Here is a 15406-nt window from a genome sequence, read left to right on the forward strand (position 1 = left end):
GACTGAAGTCATAGCGATACTTGACAATCTAACTAATGAGGGCTTATTGTATGACTGTGTACTGCTCCCAAATATTTCTTTCAGTTTGTTTGATTTTGGGGCAATACACAGTGCTGCTCAGGGCATTCTCTTTGTTCTGTGCTCAGGATCACTCCTGGCAGATGGACCAATAGGAAATGCAGGGAAACGAACCCAGGTCTGCTGTGTGCAAGCAAATGTCATACCTGCTGTACCATCACTTTGGCCCTCTCTCAAATATCTGACATTGAGGCTAGAGCTATTGCTCAATGATCTCGTTGCACACTTTGCATGCAGAACAGCTAGATTCAAATCTCGGCACTGTTTTATCCCTAGAACACTTCCTGGAGTAGTCCTTGAGTTTTTGAGCCTAGGGCATGGCTCAAAAACAAGCAAACCAAATAGGAAAAAAAATAATGGAAATATAATTTATTCAGTGGCTAAACTTCATTTACCAACAGCCTTATATAGAAATGTAACAATGTATTAATATAAATTAATTTTACTTATGGATTGCTTTGTAGCTTACTGAGGTGACTTACTTGTTTAATTTTTTTTAACTAAGGATGCAAACCAGAAAGAGTAAAATTACACCAAGAACTTTATTTTATCTCTTTTTCTATCTATTGAAAAAAAGTACGTATTTTATGTCTAATTATTTCTAAGTTTTATATGTAGGTTGTTTTTTTTTTTTATAAGTGAGCTGGACTAAGGTCCAGCTCCGCCACTTTTTCTTGGTATTAATCAATTTATTACCATCTTCTACCCTGTTTTTCTTTTTATGTAAGATATATGTTTATGATTCCCATACAGAGTTGCAAAGAGAAATCTGATACCAGATATTACGATTCTTAACCTTTTCCTGGTTTTGCTTCCTTCCTATAGTTCTCCTGGCTTACGGAATCCTACTTACTCTTAGGCCACCAATTCATTCACATGAATTTTGTCTCTGCCAAGAAACTCACATACCATTTAATATTATTGACAGAGACAAATGAAGAGAACAGTATTTTCATTACTTATTTAACTTTCATCTTTCAAAATCTGTCTCTAATGGCCAAAGTGGAGATTATGCAAGTCATTTTAAAATGCTTCTTTCCTATTTTTCTGTCCTATTAGGTCGCTCCTTGGTCTCATGTTATAGTGCCCATTTACATGATTTTCACCTGTGGTATCACCAGCCCCTGCCCAGTTGATAAATGCTGCTCCATATGGAGTTAGGGTGATTACAGTTAATTAGTATTTTTAAAGGGTAGTTATTGTTATGGCTGGAGCAATAGCACAGTGGGTAGGGTGTTTGCCTTGCATGCGACCCACCCAAGTTCGATTTCTCCATCCCTCTGGAGAGCCTGGCAAGCTACTGAGAGTATCCCTCCCTCACGGCAGAGCCTGGCAAGTTACCTGTGGTGTATTCTATATACCAAAAACAGTAACAACAAGTCTCACAATGGACACATTACTTGTGCCTGCTTGAGCAAATCGATGAGCAACAGGATGACAGTGATAAAGTGATACAGTTATTGTTATGAAGTTCACATTAAAAAGAGCTATGGAGAAAAGCAAACTCTGTTCCATGTAATTTAGATTGCAGCCCCTTTTAAAATAGAAAATATTTTTATTTAGGTAAAACAAAGAAGGAGATAGAAAGAGTAATAAATGATGATGTGTTCAAGAGAAAGTGGACTTATGCAGAAGGGAAAGAGCATAGATGTTAGACTTTCATCATCATTTCCTTTTAAATAAAAGAACCAGAATCTTGAGCCAAGAAGCTCACAAACCATTTAACATTACTGGTGTTGACAGCTGGAGATAAAGCCAGGGATGCAGTATTTTCATTACTTATTTAACTTATATCTTCTAAAAATATACCTACAATGACCAAAATGGAAACCATGAAGGGCATTTTAAAGGATAATTAGGTAAGTGCTGAGAGTCACGTTCAAATGATAAATAAGCAAATGCCTGAGGTCAAGTTCAAGATAGCCTTTAGAGGGTTCAGAGACATAGTATAGCAGGGTAGGGCACTTGACTTGCACGTGGCTAACCTGGGTTTGATCCCTGGTACCCTAGAAGGTCCTAAGAGCAGAATCAGTAAGCCCTGAGCATAGCTGCATGTGACCCCACCCAAAACAAACAAACAAATAAGATAGCCTTAGAAACAGGAGTTTCAGAGTAGAGTATACCTTGTGTACATAAATACATGGTCAAGGGGTCAACAAAAAAGCTGCAATTTCTAATGTTAAATGTCACTGTTCCTAAAATTAAGAGAACTAGGACTCTTAGGAAGAGGTTCCCTTAAAAAAAAAGACCTTGAATAAACAAGAGTATTATTCTAAGGTATTAATAAATAGACTGCTACGTGGTTTACTTAATACACCAGTGACATTGAAGGTTTAGCTTTTTAAATAGGTGGAACAATGTTCTAGAAGGTAAATTAATTTCATGCTAGATTGTCCAAGTTCCTGAAGTTGTATGATCCCAAACACTGCATAAAAGTTTATTGCTTTAAGAGTATAAGGCATGGCATGTGCATTTATTATGAGTGAATTTTGTTGCCTTCAAAAATCCTTCCTAGATAAGCAACAGCACATTCTCAAAGACAATTATGAAGAGATGATTTTAATGTCTTGGCAAAACTTCAAAATATAATGCATGGCAATTTGAGAATAATGTGATTCTTTGAGAAAAGTTTCCCATTGTGTCACAGTAGATTAGTTCCTCTTGTCTTCTTTCCCACTCCCTAGTAAATAAATTAGAGCCCAATCTGAGAATAAAGAGGTTAAATACAAAGAAGGGAAGATAAGAAATGACTAAATTGAACTGGCTGGGTATTCTAAAGTAGACTGTAATCCAGTGAACAGAATTAGTAAAGGAAAATACATTAGTGCAATTACTCTAAATTCCCAACATTTAAATCCAAATTCGAGTTACTCTTAAAATCTTTCCATCTTGAGACTATTTTTATTATTATTTACTTCGATTTTTATTTTGCTTTTTGGGTCACATCTGGCGATGCACAGGGATTACTCTTGACTCTGCACTCAAAAATTATTCCTGGCAGTGCTCAGGGGACCATATGGGATCAAACCATATGGGATCAAACCAGAATCAAACCTGGGCCAGCCTCCTGCAAGGCAAACGCCCTACCCGCTATGCTACCTCTCCAGCCCCTTGAGACTACTTTTAAAAGACTAACCTAACCAATTGCTGGACAGATTTCATATGCTAATATTTCTCTATAATTTCAATAAATCTGTAAGGGTATTTCTGTAGCACTGTAGCACTGTCGTCCTGTTGTTCATAGATTTGTCCAAGTGGGCACCAGTAACGTCTCCATTGTGAGACTTGTTACTTTTTTTGGCATATCAAATACACCACGGGTAGCTTGCCAGGCTCTGCTGTGCAGGCAGGATACTCGGTAGCTTGCCAGGATCTCCAAGAGGGATGGAAGAATTGAACCCAGGTTAACCACGTGCAAGGCAAACACCCTACTGCTCTGCTAACATTCCAGTCTGATTAACTAAATTTATACTACTTTAATTTTACTTAGGAACAACATAAATTTATCCCAAATTCATGTGATTTTACCCTTACAGTTCCCAAACTGTGAGTGAGATGTCTTGGAGCATCATAATGCATTCAGCAGCCCCCAATTTTTAAAATAATCTTAAATTATTGAGGTAACACAATACCTGGCAACTGTTGAGTACCCATATACTAGATGTAGTTTACATTTTAATATATTGACACTGTTCTTATATGTTCTTATAGATACTTCAAGTTTAAATATTTGGAGAATTCATAGATATGACAGGATAGGACAATAGGATCTCTGGGGGAAAATTATTAGAAATGAAGATTTTTCTTTTTTTCTTTTAGGCATCATGGTTTACAATATTCCTGCATACCCCAACCCCGCCCCCCTTAAAAAAAAAAGCTTCTTACTAAAAACAAGTCTCAGTTTCCAGTTGCCTTTGGGCTTTTCTTTCTTTTTTTTTTTTTACTTTTTGGGTCACACCCAGCGATGCTCGGGGGTTACTACTTGCTATACACTCAGGAATTATTCCTGACGGCCATCTATGTACCTGCAAAAAGAAAGAGCTAATGCACATGCTTTGATGTGGGGGACCTGGGTTCAATCCCCAGCACTGCATGATCTCTGCAATGTGTGATCGAGCCTCTGTGCCCAGAGTGACCCCAAACACAAAACTGAACATGTGCATTCCTGCTTCTGAACTTAATTCAGTTCCACTCCCTGATCTACTCTCTCTCTCTCTCTCTCTCTCGACTGTTAGCTATTCTAAATTATTTGCATTTTATACAAATTTTGATCACACAAAAAAAATCACAGTCTCTTGCAGAGAGTCTCTTGCCTGCACGCCTGGCTGTCTTCCCCGGGGCCCCTCAGAGGGGATGGGCTCCAGCTTCCCTCCCCGCCCTGAGCAGAGCTCCTGGCGGCCGAAGACTACTGGAACCCAGCCACAGCCACACTCAAGGCCCCTCTCCACACACTTGGACAGCGTCATGCATGAAGGAACCGGCAGAGGAACCCAGGTGTGTGGGACCTGGGGCTGAGACTCCAAGCCTGCTGGGATCGGGAATAGGCCACTTCCACCCAGATCCCCCATTTTCCAGTAGCTAGGCAGTCTAGACATCTTATAGTCTAGTTCTCCCTCTCAGAGAACCTGACAAGCTACCGAGAGTTTTCTTCCTGCATGGGAGAGGCTGGCCAGCTCCCTGTGGCGTATTCATATGCCAAAAACAGTAACAATGATGGTTCTCATTCCCCTAACCCTGAAGAGCCTCTACTGTGGCACTGTTGGGAAGGACAAGTAAAGAGAAGCTGCTAAGATCTCAGGGCTGGGACGAATGGAGACATTACTGAGCCCATTTGAGCAGATCGATGATCAATGGGATGGCAGTGATACAGTGTTCTTATAGATGGCACTGTACCTTTGCAAAGCAAGGCAACATGAAAATCAATGTGGAATAGGAAATAAGGGTGATAATTTCTAATCTGACTCCCAGGTTTGGGAAGTTCCCATTAGTAAGCTATTTACTAATAACTGGTTAGCTATTTGAGCCTAATTACTTAGGATTTATTTGCTTGTTTAGATCTGGGACATCAGGAAAATTTACTTAGATATTAAATTCTCAAGATCTAAGAAAGTTTAGAAGTTGTTCTAATATTTGTGTGAACATCTAAATGTGTCAATGCCAGAAATAACTGCTTTGTGCAGTTGAATTTTCCACATGTAGAATTAGCTAATGTTGGGAAACATGTGATTCTAGGATATCATATTTAAAAACACGATTCAGGGGCTGGAGCGATAGCACAACGGGTAGGGCATTTGCCTTGCACGTGGCGGACCTGGGTTCTATTCCCAGCATCCCATATTGTCCCCTGAGCCCCGCCAGGAGTGATTCCTGAGTGCAGAGCCAGGAGTATCCCCTGTGCATCGCTGGATGTGAGCCCAAAAAGCAAATAAATAAAATAAAATAAAATAAAAACAAAAATACAATTCAGAGCTTTAACTAATCCTTGGGAAGCAATCATATATTCACCAATTTTTAAAAAAAGAAGCCCCCCATTTTTTAATAGAACTATAGAAAAGCTTCAGAGGAAAAGAGTGAGGTGCAAAATAATAAAAGCACATCTTGTTTTACTTCTTTATTTCCCAGTCTCTAGATTATGCCTGTATCTGTGAAGATTGTTCTTATGAAAACTGAAAAGCCAGTTAATTTTTATAAAGGAAAGATATATATGTATATATATTACAATTCTATATATATTACACATTCTATATACACAAGAATATATTTATATATTATATTTTCCTTTGAAGGTTCTTCAATTTCCATAAAAAATAGTCTTATGACTTTTTTTTAACTGGAATCTGACATGATGGTGCTTAAGGGCCAGTCAATACTGAGGAACAAGCTTAGGGTCTCACAAATGCTGAACACATGATCTACCACTTGAGCTGTATCTCTGACTCCTTTTATTTTCGTAACTAATCCCTTAATTTCATAAGTAAGAGTGATTTGTAGCACATGAGAGAATCAGCTACTGTTTCCAAAGTACTCTAACCTTATATTTTGTTGGCCAGCATTTATAGATTACATTGTTCCAATGTTCTTTCCATTGGCTTATCCTATCCTATCATTCTGATATACATTCTCTACCCCTCTTGGAGAGTCCAGCAAGCTGCCAAGAGTATCCTGCCCACATGTAAGAGCCTGATAAGCTCCTCATGGCATATTTGATATGCCAAAAACAATAACAATAACAGGTCCTATTCCCCTGACCATGAAAAAGCCTCTAATTGTTGGGAAAGAAGAGTAAGGAGAGGCTGCTAAAATCTCAGGGTTGGGATGAATGGAAACATTCCTGGTGCTCGCTCAAGCAAATCAACGGGATGATAGGGGACAGTGATACAGTGATCCTATCATACTCCTTTAGGCACTCGTTCTCCTTCCCCCTTCCTTCCCCTTCCCTTTGTTGCTATGATACCCAGTGATCACACATGCTTGGTTAAGGTGCTCACTCACTGGTTATGGTACTTGGTAGGGCTCACATCTGATTGTGGTTCTCACTGAGGGTTGCTGTGGTGACCACAGGCATGCTCGCTGAGAGTCATGCACACTCCCATTTGCAGTGCTCTCACATCTTTACTGCAATGCTCACCAGAGGGTTCCCACACTTCACTTTGACTTCGCACATACACCTGACAGACAAAAGCCTGTATGTTTTTGCAGTATTGGAAATTCCAAACTGCAGAGTTGATGGGACTGTACTTGGCAAATGGAATGCCAGAAATAGAACTCATACATTTTGCTTGCAAGAAAGGCAATTTAGAGCTATCCTCTAGAGCCTCTCCTTTAGGTACTTCTTGATATAAGTGAATTTCCAATTGAAACTTCGACTTCAAAGAAGAGATATAATCACCAAGGGGCGCGCTACATTACCATGCTTGTTGATTTCACATAGACATTGTTTTTCAGATGGCAGTTGCCGTCATTTGGCACCACTATGCCTGCCAATTTGCTATCAAGTGCAAGATGAGATGTCTGGTCGGTCATCACCAAAAGCAGTCGTTTAGCTTCTTTCCGCCATCCAATATGACTCTTAAAATAAACATGGAATTAGACATTGAGCAGTAAGAGATTTTACCGTGTTGTTTATCTCAAGTAAATGTTATGTTTAACAAAGATTGAATCGGGCTATAATTATGTGCATAAATATAATACTGCTTCATAAATGGCATTAACATTTATTTATTCTCAATTTTACTATGCTATGTCCTGGCTAGAGATTTCTTGTGTTCTCCTGGAAGATGAACAAGCCAGGTTTGCCAAGTGCACAGTACCCAATTTGATGTGAGTAAGGCAACAGCTATATTTGGTTCCTACTTGGAGAATGGTGAGTGAAAAGGGATAGTCTTTGGAAAGAAGTTATTTTTCCCCTTTTATCTTTTACTGCTTATAGCCCTCTTCCAGTTTAGACTCTATGCCCTAAACACATAACAAATGAAGAACACTGGGGCTGAATAAGAGATTGGTAATATACACATATTTTTATACTATATATTCATTCACTAAATCTAGGATAAAATAAATTCTGAATTCTTGGGGAATTCCACATTTGAGGAAACATTTAATAATGTGAAACTTATTACCTCACAAACAGCTGCCTGCAGCATGGCATCAAAACCTCCCTCTGGTGTATCTATGTTTCCTGAAATCTTTTGTCTGTGAACAGCTTTTTCGAATTCCGTGATGTTCTCCGTTAAAGAGAGCACATGGATGTATCCATGGGGAGGCATACAGTCTAAATTATAGTCACTAAATTGGAAAAAAGTACAGAAATTTACATTTTGTTCTTTCAACAGTCTAAAGTACTGCTCATTGTGAAACTACATTGTTGATATGAGAAAGGAGTTCTTTGGGTTCTTTATTCCAATTAAGTCTTATTAAAGAAAGTAAAACTATGTAATAAAATTAGATAAAAGTCGATAGTGGTAAATGTTTCTTTGTAGGAAATAGGGATATAATGATTTGGTATTCAATAAACAAGGATGGTTAAACATTTTTTTTAGTATAAATCACAGAAGGGATTATATATATTAAACTGCACTATGAATTTCTAAGAGGAGGTAAGAATTGTTGTTAGTGTTCTATCACATGTAACCAAGAGACAGATCTCAAAATTATTTTTTGAAAAAGAGTTATCTAAAGTAGTAGACTATTGTTAAATATTTTAAAATTATTTTAAAATAAGGGAATCATAATATGAATTATTGATGAAAATCAACTTCATTAAAATTGTTTTGGGGTGGAGTTGGAGTGATAGCATAACAAGTAGAGCATTTGCCTTGCACGCGGCTGACCCAGGTTTGATTCCCAGCATCCCATATGGTCCCCTGTACACTGCCAGGAGCAATTCCTGAGTGCATGAGCCAGGAGTAACCACTGTGCATCGCCAGGTGTGACCCATAAAGCAAAAAAACCCCAAACAAACCAAAAATTTGTTTTGGGAGTTTTATGATATTCAAAAGTGAGAATCTTCAATCTCAGGCACATCCACAGTCAAAGGAAACAGGATGTAACATCAGGAGAGGCATGTTCTGTTCTAACACAACAGATAGTAGAGCTGTTTCTGTAAATTTGAGTCTGTGATGCCAAATAAGCTGGGCAATGTGTTAATTAAATGTATGAATTAAATCAGGCTAGAATTATGTGCTTAATAAATGCATTGATATTTATTTTCAATTTCACTATGCTATGTCCTGGCTAAAATAAAAATGATAAGTTTTATGTAAGCAAAACAGCCTATTTGTTTCTGAAAATTCAACAGGTGAATTAATATACTGTGTGAAAAAATTTTAACTTAAAGATCAGTTTTTTGGGCAGAGTGATAGTACAATGGATAGGGCATTTGTTTTGTACATGGCCAACCCAGGTTCAATTCGTGGTATCACCTGTGGTACCTGAGTCCACCAGGAGTGATCCCTGAGCACAGAGACTCTTAGATCCCTTAGCTCAAGGAGTAAGCCTTGAGCCAGGAGTAAACCCTGATCACTGCTGGGTGTGGCCACCAAACAAAAACTCAAAATAAAAGCAATAAAGACAGTTCTCTTTTATGGTAAGACATGTGTATTTACAATCAGAATTTCAAAATAAGAAAAAGGGAACTTTTTTAAGAGGTGTAGTCTCATCTTTAGACCTACTTTTCATATTAAAGCTGAGCTGTCTTTGAAGTTCCATCATAAGCAACGTCATTTTAAACACAATCACAACATAGTTATGGGAAAAATAGATGTAGGCAACATAAGCTAGATGCATCTAATTTCAACAACTTGTTTACACTCTGAAAAGATGGAATAAAAAATTCCCTTAGGTTCTGACAACAGAATTGAGGTTGCCAATGTCAGAATAGAGTAGAAGAGAAGGGTCCACAATGGACAGTGGTGGAGGGATGCTGGTCCATGCTAGAGGACATGGGACATGGTGTGGTAGGTAACATTGAAGCATTGTTGAAGCACTGTAGCACTGTCGTCCCATTGTTCATCGATTTGCTCGAGCAGGCACCAGCCAGTAATGTCTCCATTGCGAGACTTGTTGTTACTGTTTTTGCCATATCCAATACACCACGGGTAGCTTGCCAGGCTTGGCCGTGTGGGCGGGATACTCTCGGTAGCTTGCCAGGCTCTCCAAGAGGGATGGAGGAATTGAACCTAAGTCAGCCGCATGCAAGGCATTATACCCCTAGAATATATGACCATTTACACTCTTATAAACCAATATTACCTCAGTAGTATATGTATATATATGCATATATGTATGCATATATATACTTCTTTTCAGAGGTCTATCAATTGTAGCCTGATTATTGAAATTATTTAACACTACTAGTATTACTATGAGTTTTGTGATTAAAAATGAAATCAATATAGCTGAAGAAATAGGAGTCCAAGCTAAAGATAATCTCAAAAGGTTTAAGTCAGGTATATATCTTTTCTACAAATGTTCATCTTTTTTATTTAATAAGAAAAAATGTATAAATCAATAATCAGTAAAAGTAAAATTTTATAAGAAAAAAAATCTCAGAATTATGAAATCCGCATCAAACACTAGATACCTGCATTGGTTATGGATCCTCTCTGGGTGGATGCTAATGTATGGTGAGACTGTTTTATCAACGTATGATCCAAATCCAAGGCGGAAGTCACGGGAAAGCAATGCCATTTTTCTTGATAAATCATTTCCAACTGAATTTAGTTTTTCAATATTATTGTGCATTGATGCTGAGACATCAACCAGATAATAAAGATCCACAGGATATTTCTTGAGTGGATGGATTTTCAGCATGAAGTTAGCTTCAGCTCCTAGTCCAGAGGAAGACAAGTAGCATTTTTAATATTTCAATATTAAAATATTAAATTTAATATTTTTAATATTTCTGTATGCTAAATCAGTTACAGTTTAGATAGAGAACAATTATTACAAATTTTATGCAAAATGAATAAAGTTCAAATGAGTCTGGAATAATTAAAAGGCAAATTGGTAACTACAATATATTTAAGTCTCTGAATTCTATGATGCATTTTTCATCATTTTACAGGACAAGTAGAGATAATAATAAATGGATTAGTTATATAAGCAAAATAGGGAGATATGCTTATTACCATAAGAACCATTATTTCTATTTGTATCTAGGAAAGCATAACACAAAACAATAAGTAAGATTCCCTTATCAAGAGAGTATGCTTGAAGGATGTGGCTCTCTGTAGGAAAACATAGCATCAGATAGTTTAGGTTTATTGGACTACTCCCATCACAGTGCTCCCATTCCTCTGTGCTTATTTGTAACTTCTTTCTTTGTGTTCTGTTGATTTGTAAATATTGTTTTTCTCTTCTCCTTGAGTCCTTTGCATAGTTTATTCAGAGCCATGTCCTTTCATGTGGGCACAGGAAGACTGCAGCAAATGCTATGCTTTATAACCTGGGAGTCATTTGACTCTACATGTTATTTTCCTCCTGGGCATCTGTTCTCTCTTGACCTAAGCCTCAGCTGCCCTTACTTCCTAGCACCCCCAAAAGCAGGGTCCTGACGAGGGACGGAACGGACCCAGGGCAAGCGGTGAGTTAGGTGCTACCCTGGCATCGAGATGGGCCTGGCCAAAGTGCCTAATGCTTAACTATAAGTTAAGAGCTTAGTCATGGACAAATGCTGTCATGATCCAAAAAGTAATAACTAGATTTGGACCCTGCTAGGGTTAGGAATGATTAATCTGGCCTGAGCGCTGTAGTCTGAGTCTGCAAGATGTTCCCAGGAGAGCTGCCCTGCAAGCCTCAATGTATCTCTTACTGTGTCCATACAAAAATACTAGTATTAAGATGTTGATGGAGTTTGTGGACTAAGGAAAGGAGAAAAACACCTGGAAAGTATCATGTTGATTGAAATGAGTTAGCAAGAAAGAGACAGACATAGAAAGATTGCACTCATGTGGATTATAAAATAGCAGAATGGGACACTAACACCCAAGGTAGTATAGATAAGAACCAGGAGGTCTGCCCCACAGCTCGGAAACTGGCCTCACATGCTGCGGGTAAAGGCAGCAGAGACAGAGAAGGGAACACCTATTAGAGAATGTTGGGAGGACCCACTTGGGTTGAAAGCTGCATACCAAAAGTAGACTATAGACCAAACATGATGGCCACTCAATACCTCTATTGCAAACTACAACATACAACAGGAGAGAGAACAAAAGGGAATGCCCTGCCACAGAGGCAGGGATGGTGGGAGTTGGGGTGGGGGTAGTGGGAGGGATACTGGAATCATTGGTGGAGGAGAATGGGCACTGGTGAAGGGATGTAAACTAAATACAAACATGAAAGTTCATAAGTTTGTAACTGTACTCCACGGTGCACTAATAATTTTTTTAAAAAATAAAATAAATAAATAAATAAATAAATAAATAAATAAATCGAGGCATTTTGCCTGTGGGCCCTCAGGAGGGAGAGACAAGTGAGAGGAGGAGAATCCAGAGCAGGGATGGAGGAGTGAGGAGCTAGAGAGGAAGAGTGCTGGGGGAGAGAGAGGAGAGAGGAGAAATGGGGAGCTCAGAGAGACTGGAACAGGCGTTTGGAGAGAATGGAATAAACGGCTCCTGATCAATCAACTGGCTTGGCCCTCATTTCCTCCTTCGTCTGCTCCATGGCCCAGGCTGCTCTGGCTGGCGCGAGGACTGACCAACCCCCTGAACACCAGAGTGGGAGAGCCGCCCGGGCTCTCGCCCCTTGCCAGCTATCCAATGACAATGACATTTTTACAGCTATCAAATGACATTCCAGTTTGAAGAAAATCGTAATGGTATCTTAAGAGAAATTACCTTTTATTGCATGTAGATGCAAATTCATTCTTTTTAGACTAAGGCATTTTTACATGAGATGTGAAAACTGTTACTTAGTTCTATAAACGAATTAAAAACAACTTCACTTATTAATCAGTTGATAATATTTCTCCCAGCAGTTTTTTATTAAAAGTAGAGAGAGAATGGTTTAAATGATACACAACAGTGCCACATTCACAGTCTTGGCAATGTAAGGAACAGCATTTGCCCAGTTCCTTGCGGGTACTCAGAAACAGTTGTTGAGGGATCACAGAACCCCATCACTGTAGCCCTCCTAGTAAAGGCCCAAGAACTTTGGAGGAGAAATTGGCTATGTGCAGTTCAGTCTAGCCAACTCACTCACTCCTTCCTTTAGGAGTTTAATTACTTCTAGAGAATACATATTTAGTTCTACTTGTTGGACTAGTTGCTGTGGTAATGTCCGGCAACTGGGTGGAGAATTTCATTTCAGGAGAATATTAGAATCTAGAAGACAGGCCCAGATTGCTGAGTAATGTAAACAGAGCATAAATGGGGAGCATGGTTGATGTGGAGGCACTTGTGTGTGAGTCCACATTTTAAAAGAATGTTACAAACACTTGTTTAATACCAAAAGGTATCAGGCACTTAACAACAGGTATTTCTGTGGGTCAATGGAATTTATGGTAACCTCTTCCAAAGATGAATGGCTGTTTTTACAATCATTGAGAAATAAACCAAGTATCAGTTTACTGTGAAAATTTTAGATTGCTCTAAGGTTATCTGAGCCAAGCTATGGTCTGTATAACATCAACAAGGGCACTCCAGCTGAACAGCAGACACCAAGGGGCTCACAGTACACCTGAGCTGCTCTTGGCCTAGCAAGCAAATCCTGGTCGCTTCACTCTCAACAAACAAGAGCACCAGGAGTCTTGAAAAATGGTTAGGACTGGAAGATGTAGGCTGCCGATGCTTGATTTTGGATTACACAAATGCTGGCATTAACATATACATCTGGGTCAGTTGAATATTTCTTCATGACAGAGACCGCAGTAAGACAAATAGAAAAGTGAAAAAGACAATCTCTCATACATAGATAGGCATTTTAATCATTGCTGGAGAAAACAATAACTGATGCTTTGTTCCAATAGATGTGTAAGTCTCCTCAGGGAGACACAGAAATATCTTTTTCTAGAAATACAGTATTATGTCCATAGATAAAATGTCTACTCAGTTCATAACGGGGGTGTCTCCACACCAGGCTGAAAGATGATGTTAAAGAAGATTTGAATATAGCTATGTGAAAAAAGCACATGTAGAAATATGACAATACATGCAACTGTCACTATCGTAAAGTTGTCAGTTATAGGCAGAAGTGTCTTAAATGCTACTCTGAGAAAGGAAGTGTGTAGGTATGTTGTTTTAATGCTAAAAGCCAATTAAGTGAAGTGATATATCTAAAATAGTTACCATAGCACTTGTAACAGCATGTATGTAATGCATATTTATAATTATTAGCAATATTATTATTACTAAAGTGTAAGCAGTATTAGGTTAAGTACTGTATATTCATCTACAAAGCATCTGGCTTTGGTACTTACAAAGCCATTCAAGTATTTTTTTAACTAAACTCTGTTTCAAGCACATTTTGAAAGGCCCACATATTTAAAACAGCAAAAGAGCATTTATCTATGACGTCTTTCCCACAACAAAGAAAAATATTTTTCTCTCGTTAAGAGGAAGCATATCATCTAGTCCTAAAATATTTATGTTGCCACTTATATTATCTTTAGGAAATTTCCACCCTCATACATGTGAAATTATGAAGGCTTAAATCTTTATTTTCTTCAATTTCTCTTTAAGGGGAAGAAGGGAGTTTGTGACATCAAAATAAAAATAAAATGAAAAGAGGACTTGGAGGAAAGTTGAGACCTACTTAAGGCTATTGCCAGTTCTTGTTTGAATAGCTCAAGGAAGGAAAAGTTGTTAAGATGCATTTTAAATCATGCAGATAAAGGTTTGTGCATCTTGGAAGTTCTTCCTGCAGTAAACACGAGTGAACATTAAGAAAAGGTAGCACAAAACATTCCACATAAGATGAAACTAAAAAATCCTTTGGAAAATGCAGAGAACTATAGCAGGAAGAAAGGACAGTCCAATTCTATTCATAATCCTTGAGCAGGCAAAGTAGAAAGTTGCACGCTGTGACTGCTGTGAAATAAGATCCAGCACATTTCTGTGGGAGATATAACAGAATTTGTTCCAGAGATAGAGGGGGGAATCACTTCTATTTTTGAGTTTTTTTGAACTGAAGCATGATTTCTAAAAAAACTAGCTATGCTAAATAAAAATACTTAACTTTCTCATTGCAATATCGAAGTGAATCAAGCTCAAAACATTACTTGGAATTAGTATAAATTTTAATAATTCTCATTATAACCATTGTGTTACTTATGAAGCAGAACAGAGAATTCACTTTTATTTCCAATCTTCACAAAGAACTGATTTCAGTTTCTAGAGAACATCAACTAGATTATAGTCTACTTCTATTATTGTTTTTTTGTATAAGACTGAGTGGGAAAATATAAAGCAAATACTTCAGTGAAATTAAACTGAACTTTTAAAAAATCTCATTTTAAACATATATGTGCATTTATATAGTCCTAATAAAATTTTTAAAATTTTTACTTAGTACATAACAAAAATGTTAATCAAAAATTCTAAATTTCCTAATAGATGCAATGTTGATTATAACTTTTTTATTAGATAAGAACAAAATATACATCTAAAGTAAAATCAGGGGCCGGAGCGATAGCACAGCGGGTAGGGCGTTTGCCTTGCACGCGGCCGACCCGGGTTCGATCCCCGGCACCCATATGGTCCCCCAAGCACCGCCAGGAGTAATTCCTGAGTGCAAAGCCAGGAGTAACCCCTGAGCATCGCTGGGTGTGACCCAAAAACCAAAAAAAAAAAAAGTAAAATCAATAGAAATCAGTATTAAAGAATAAATACAT

General features: G+C 38.0%; 1 protein-coding gene across 1 annotated transcript in view; it reads right to left on the reverse strand.

Moving 5' to 3' along the window:
- The window catches only part of ITGB8 (integrin subunit beta 8), a 104336-nt gene that overhangs the window by 37985 nt on the left and 50945 nt on the right, over window positions 1-15406 (reverse strand). The window contains exons 4-6 of the mRNA XM_004604096.2: window positions 10160-10406; window positions 7698-7863; window positions 6988-7146 (exon numbers count right to left, since the gene is read on the reverse strand). Of these exons, the coding sequence (XP_004604153.2) occupies window positions 6988-7146; window positions 7698-7863; window positions 10160-10406 (572 nt within the window). The remainder of the gene's footprint in view (window positions 1-6987; window positions 7147-7697; window positions 7864-10159; window positions 10407-15406) is intronic.

This window comes from Sorex araneus, chromosome 1, assembly GCF_027595985.1.
Source record: "Sorex araneus isolate mSorAra2 chromosome 1, mSorAra2.pri, whole genome shotgun sequence".
Classification (NCBI taxonomy): Eukaryota; Metazoa; Chordata; class Mammalia; order Eulipotyphla; family Soricidae; genus Sorex; species Sorex araneus.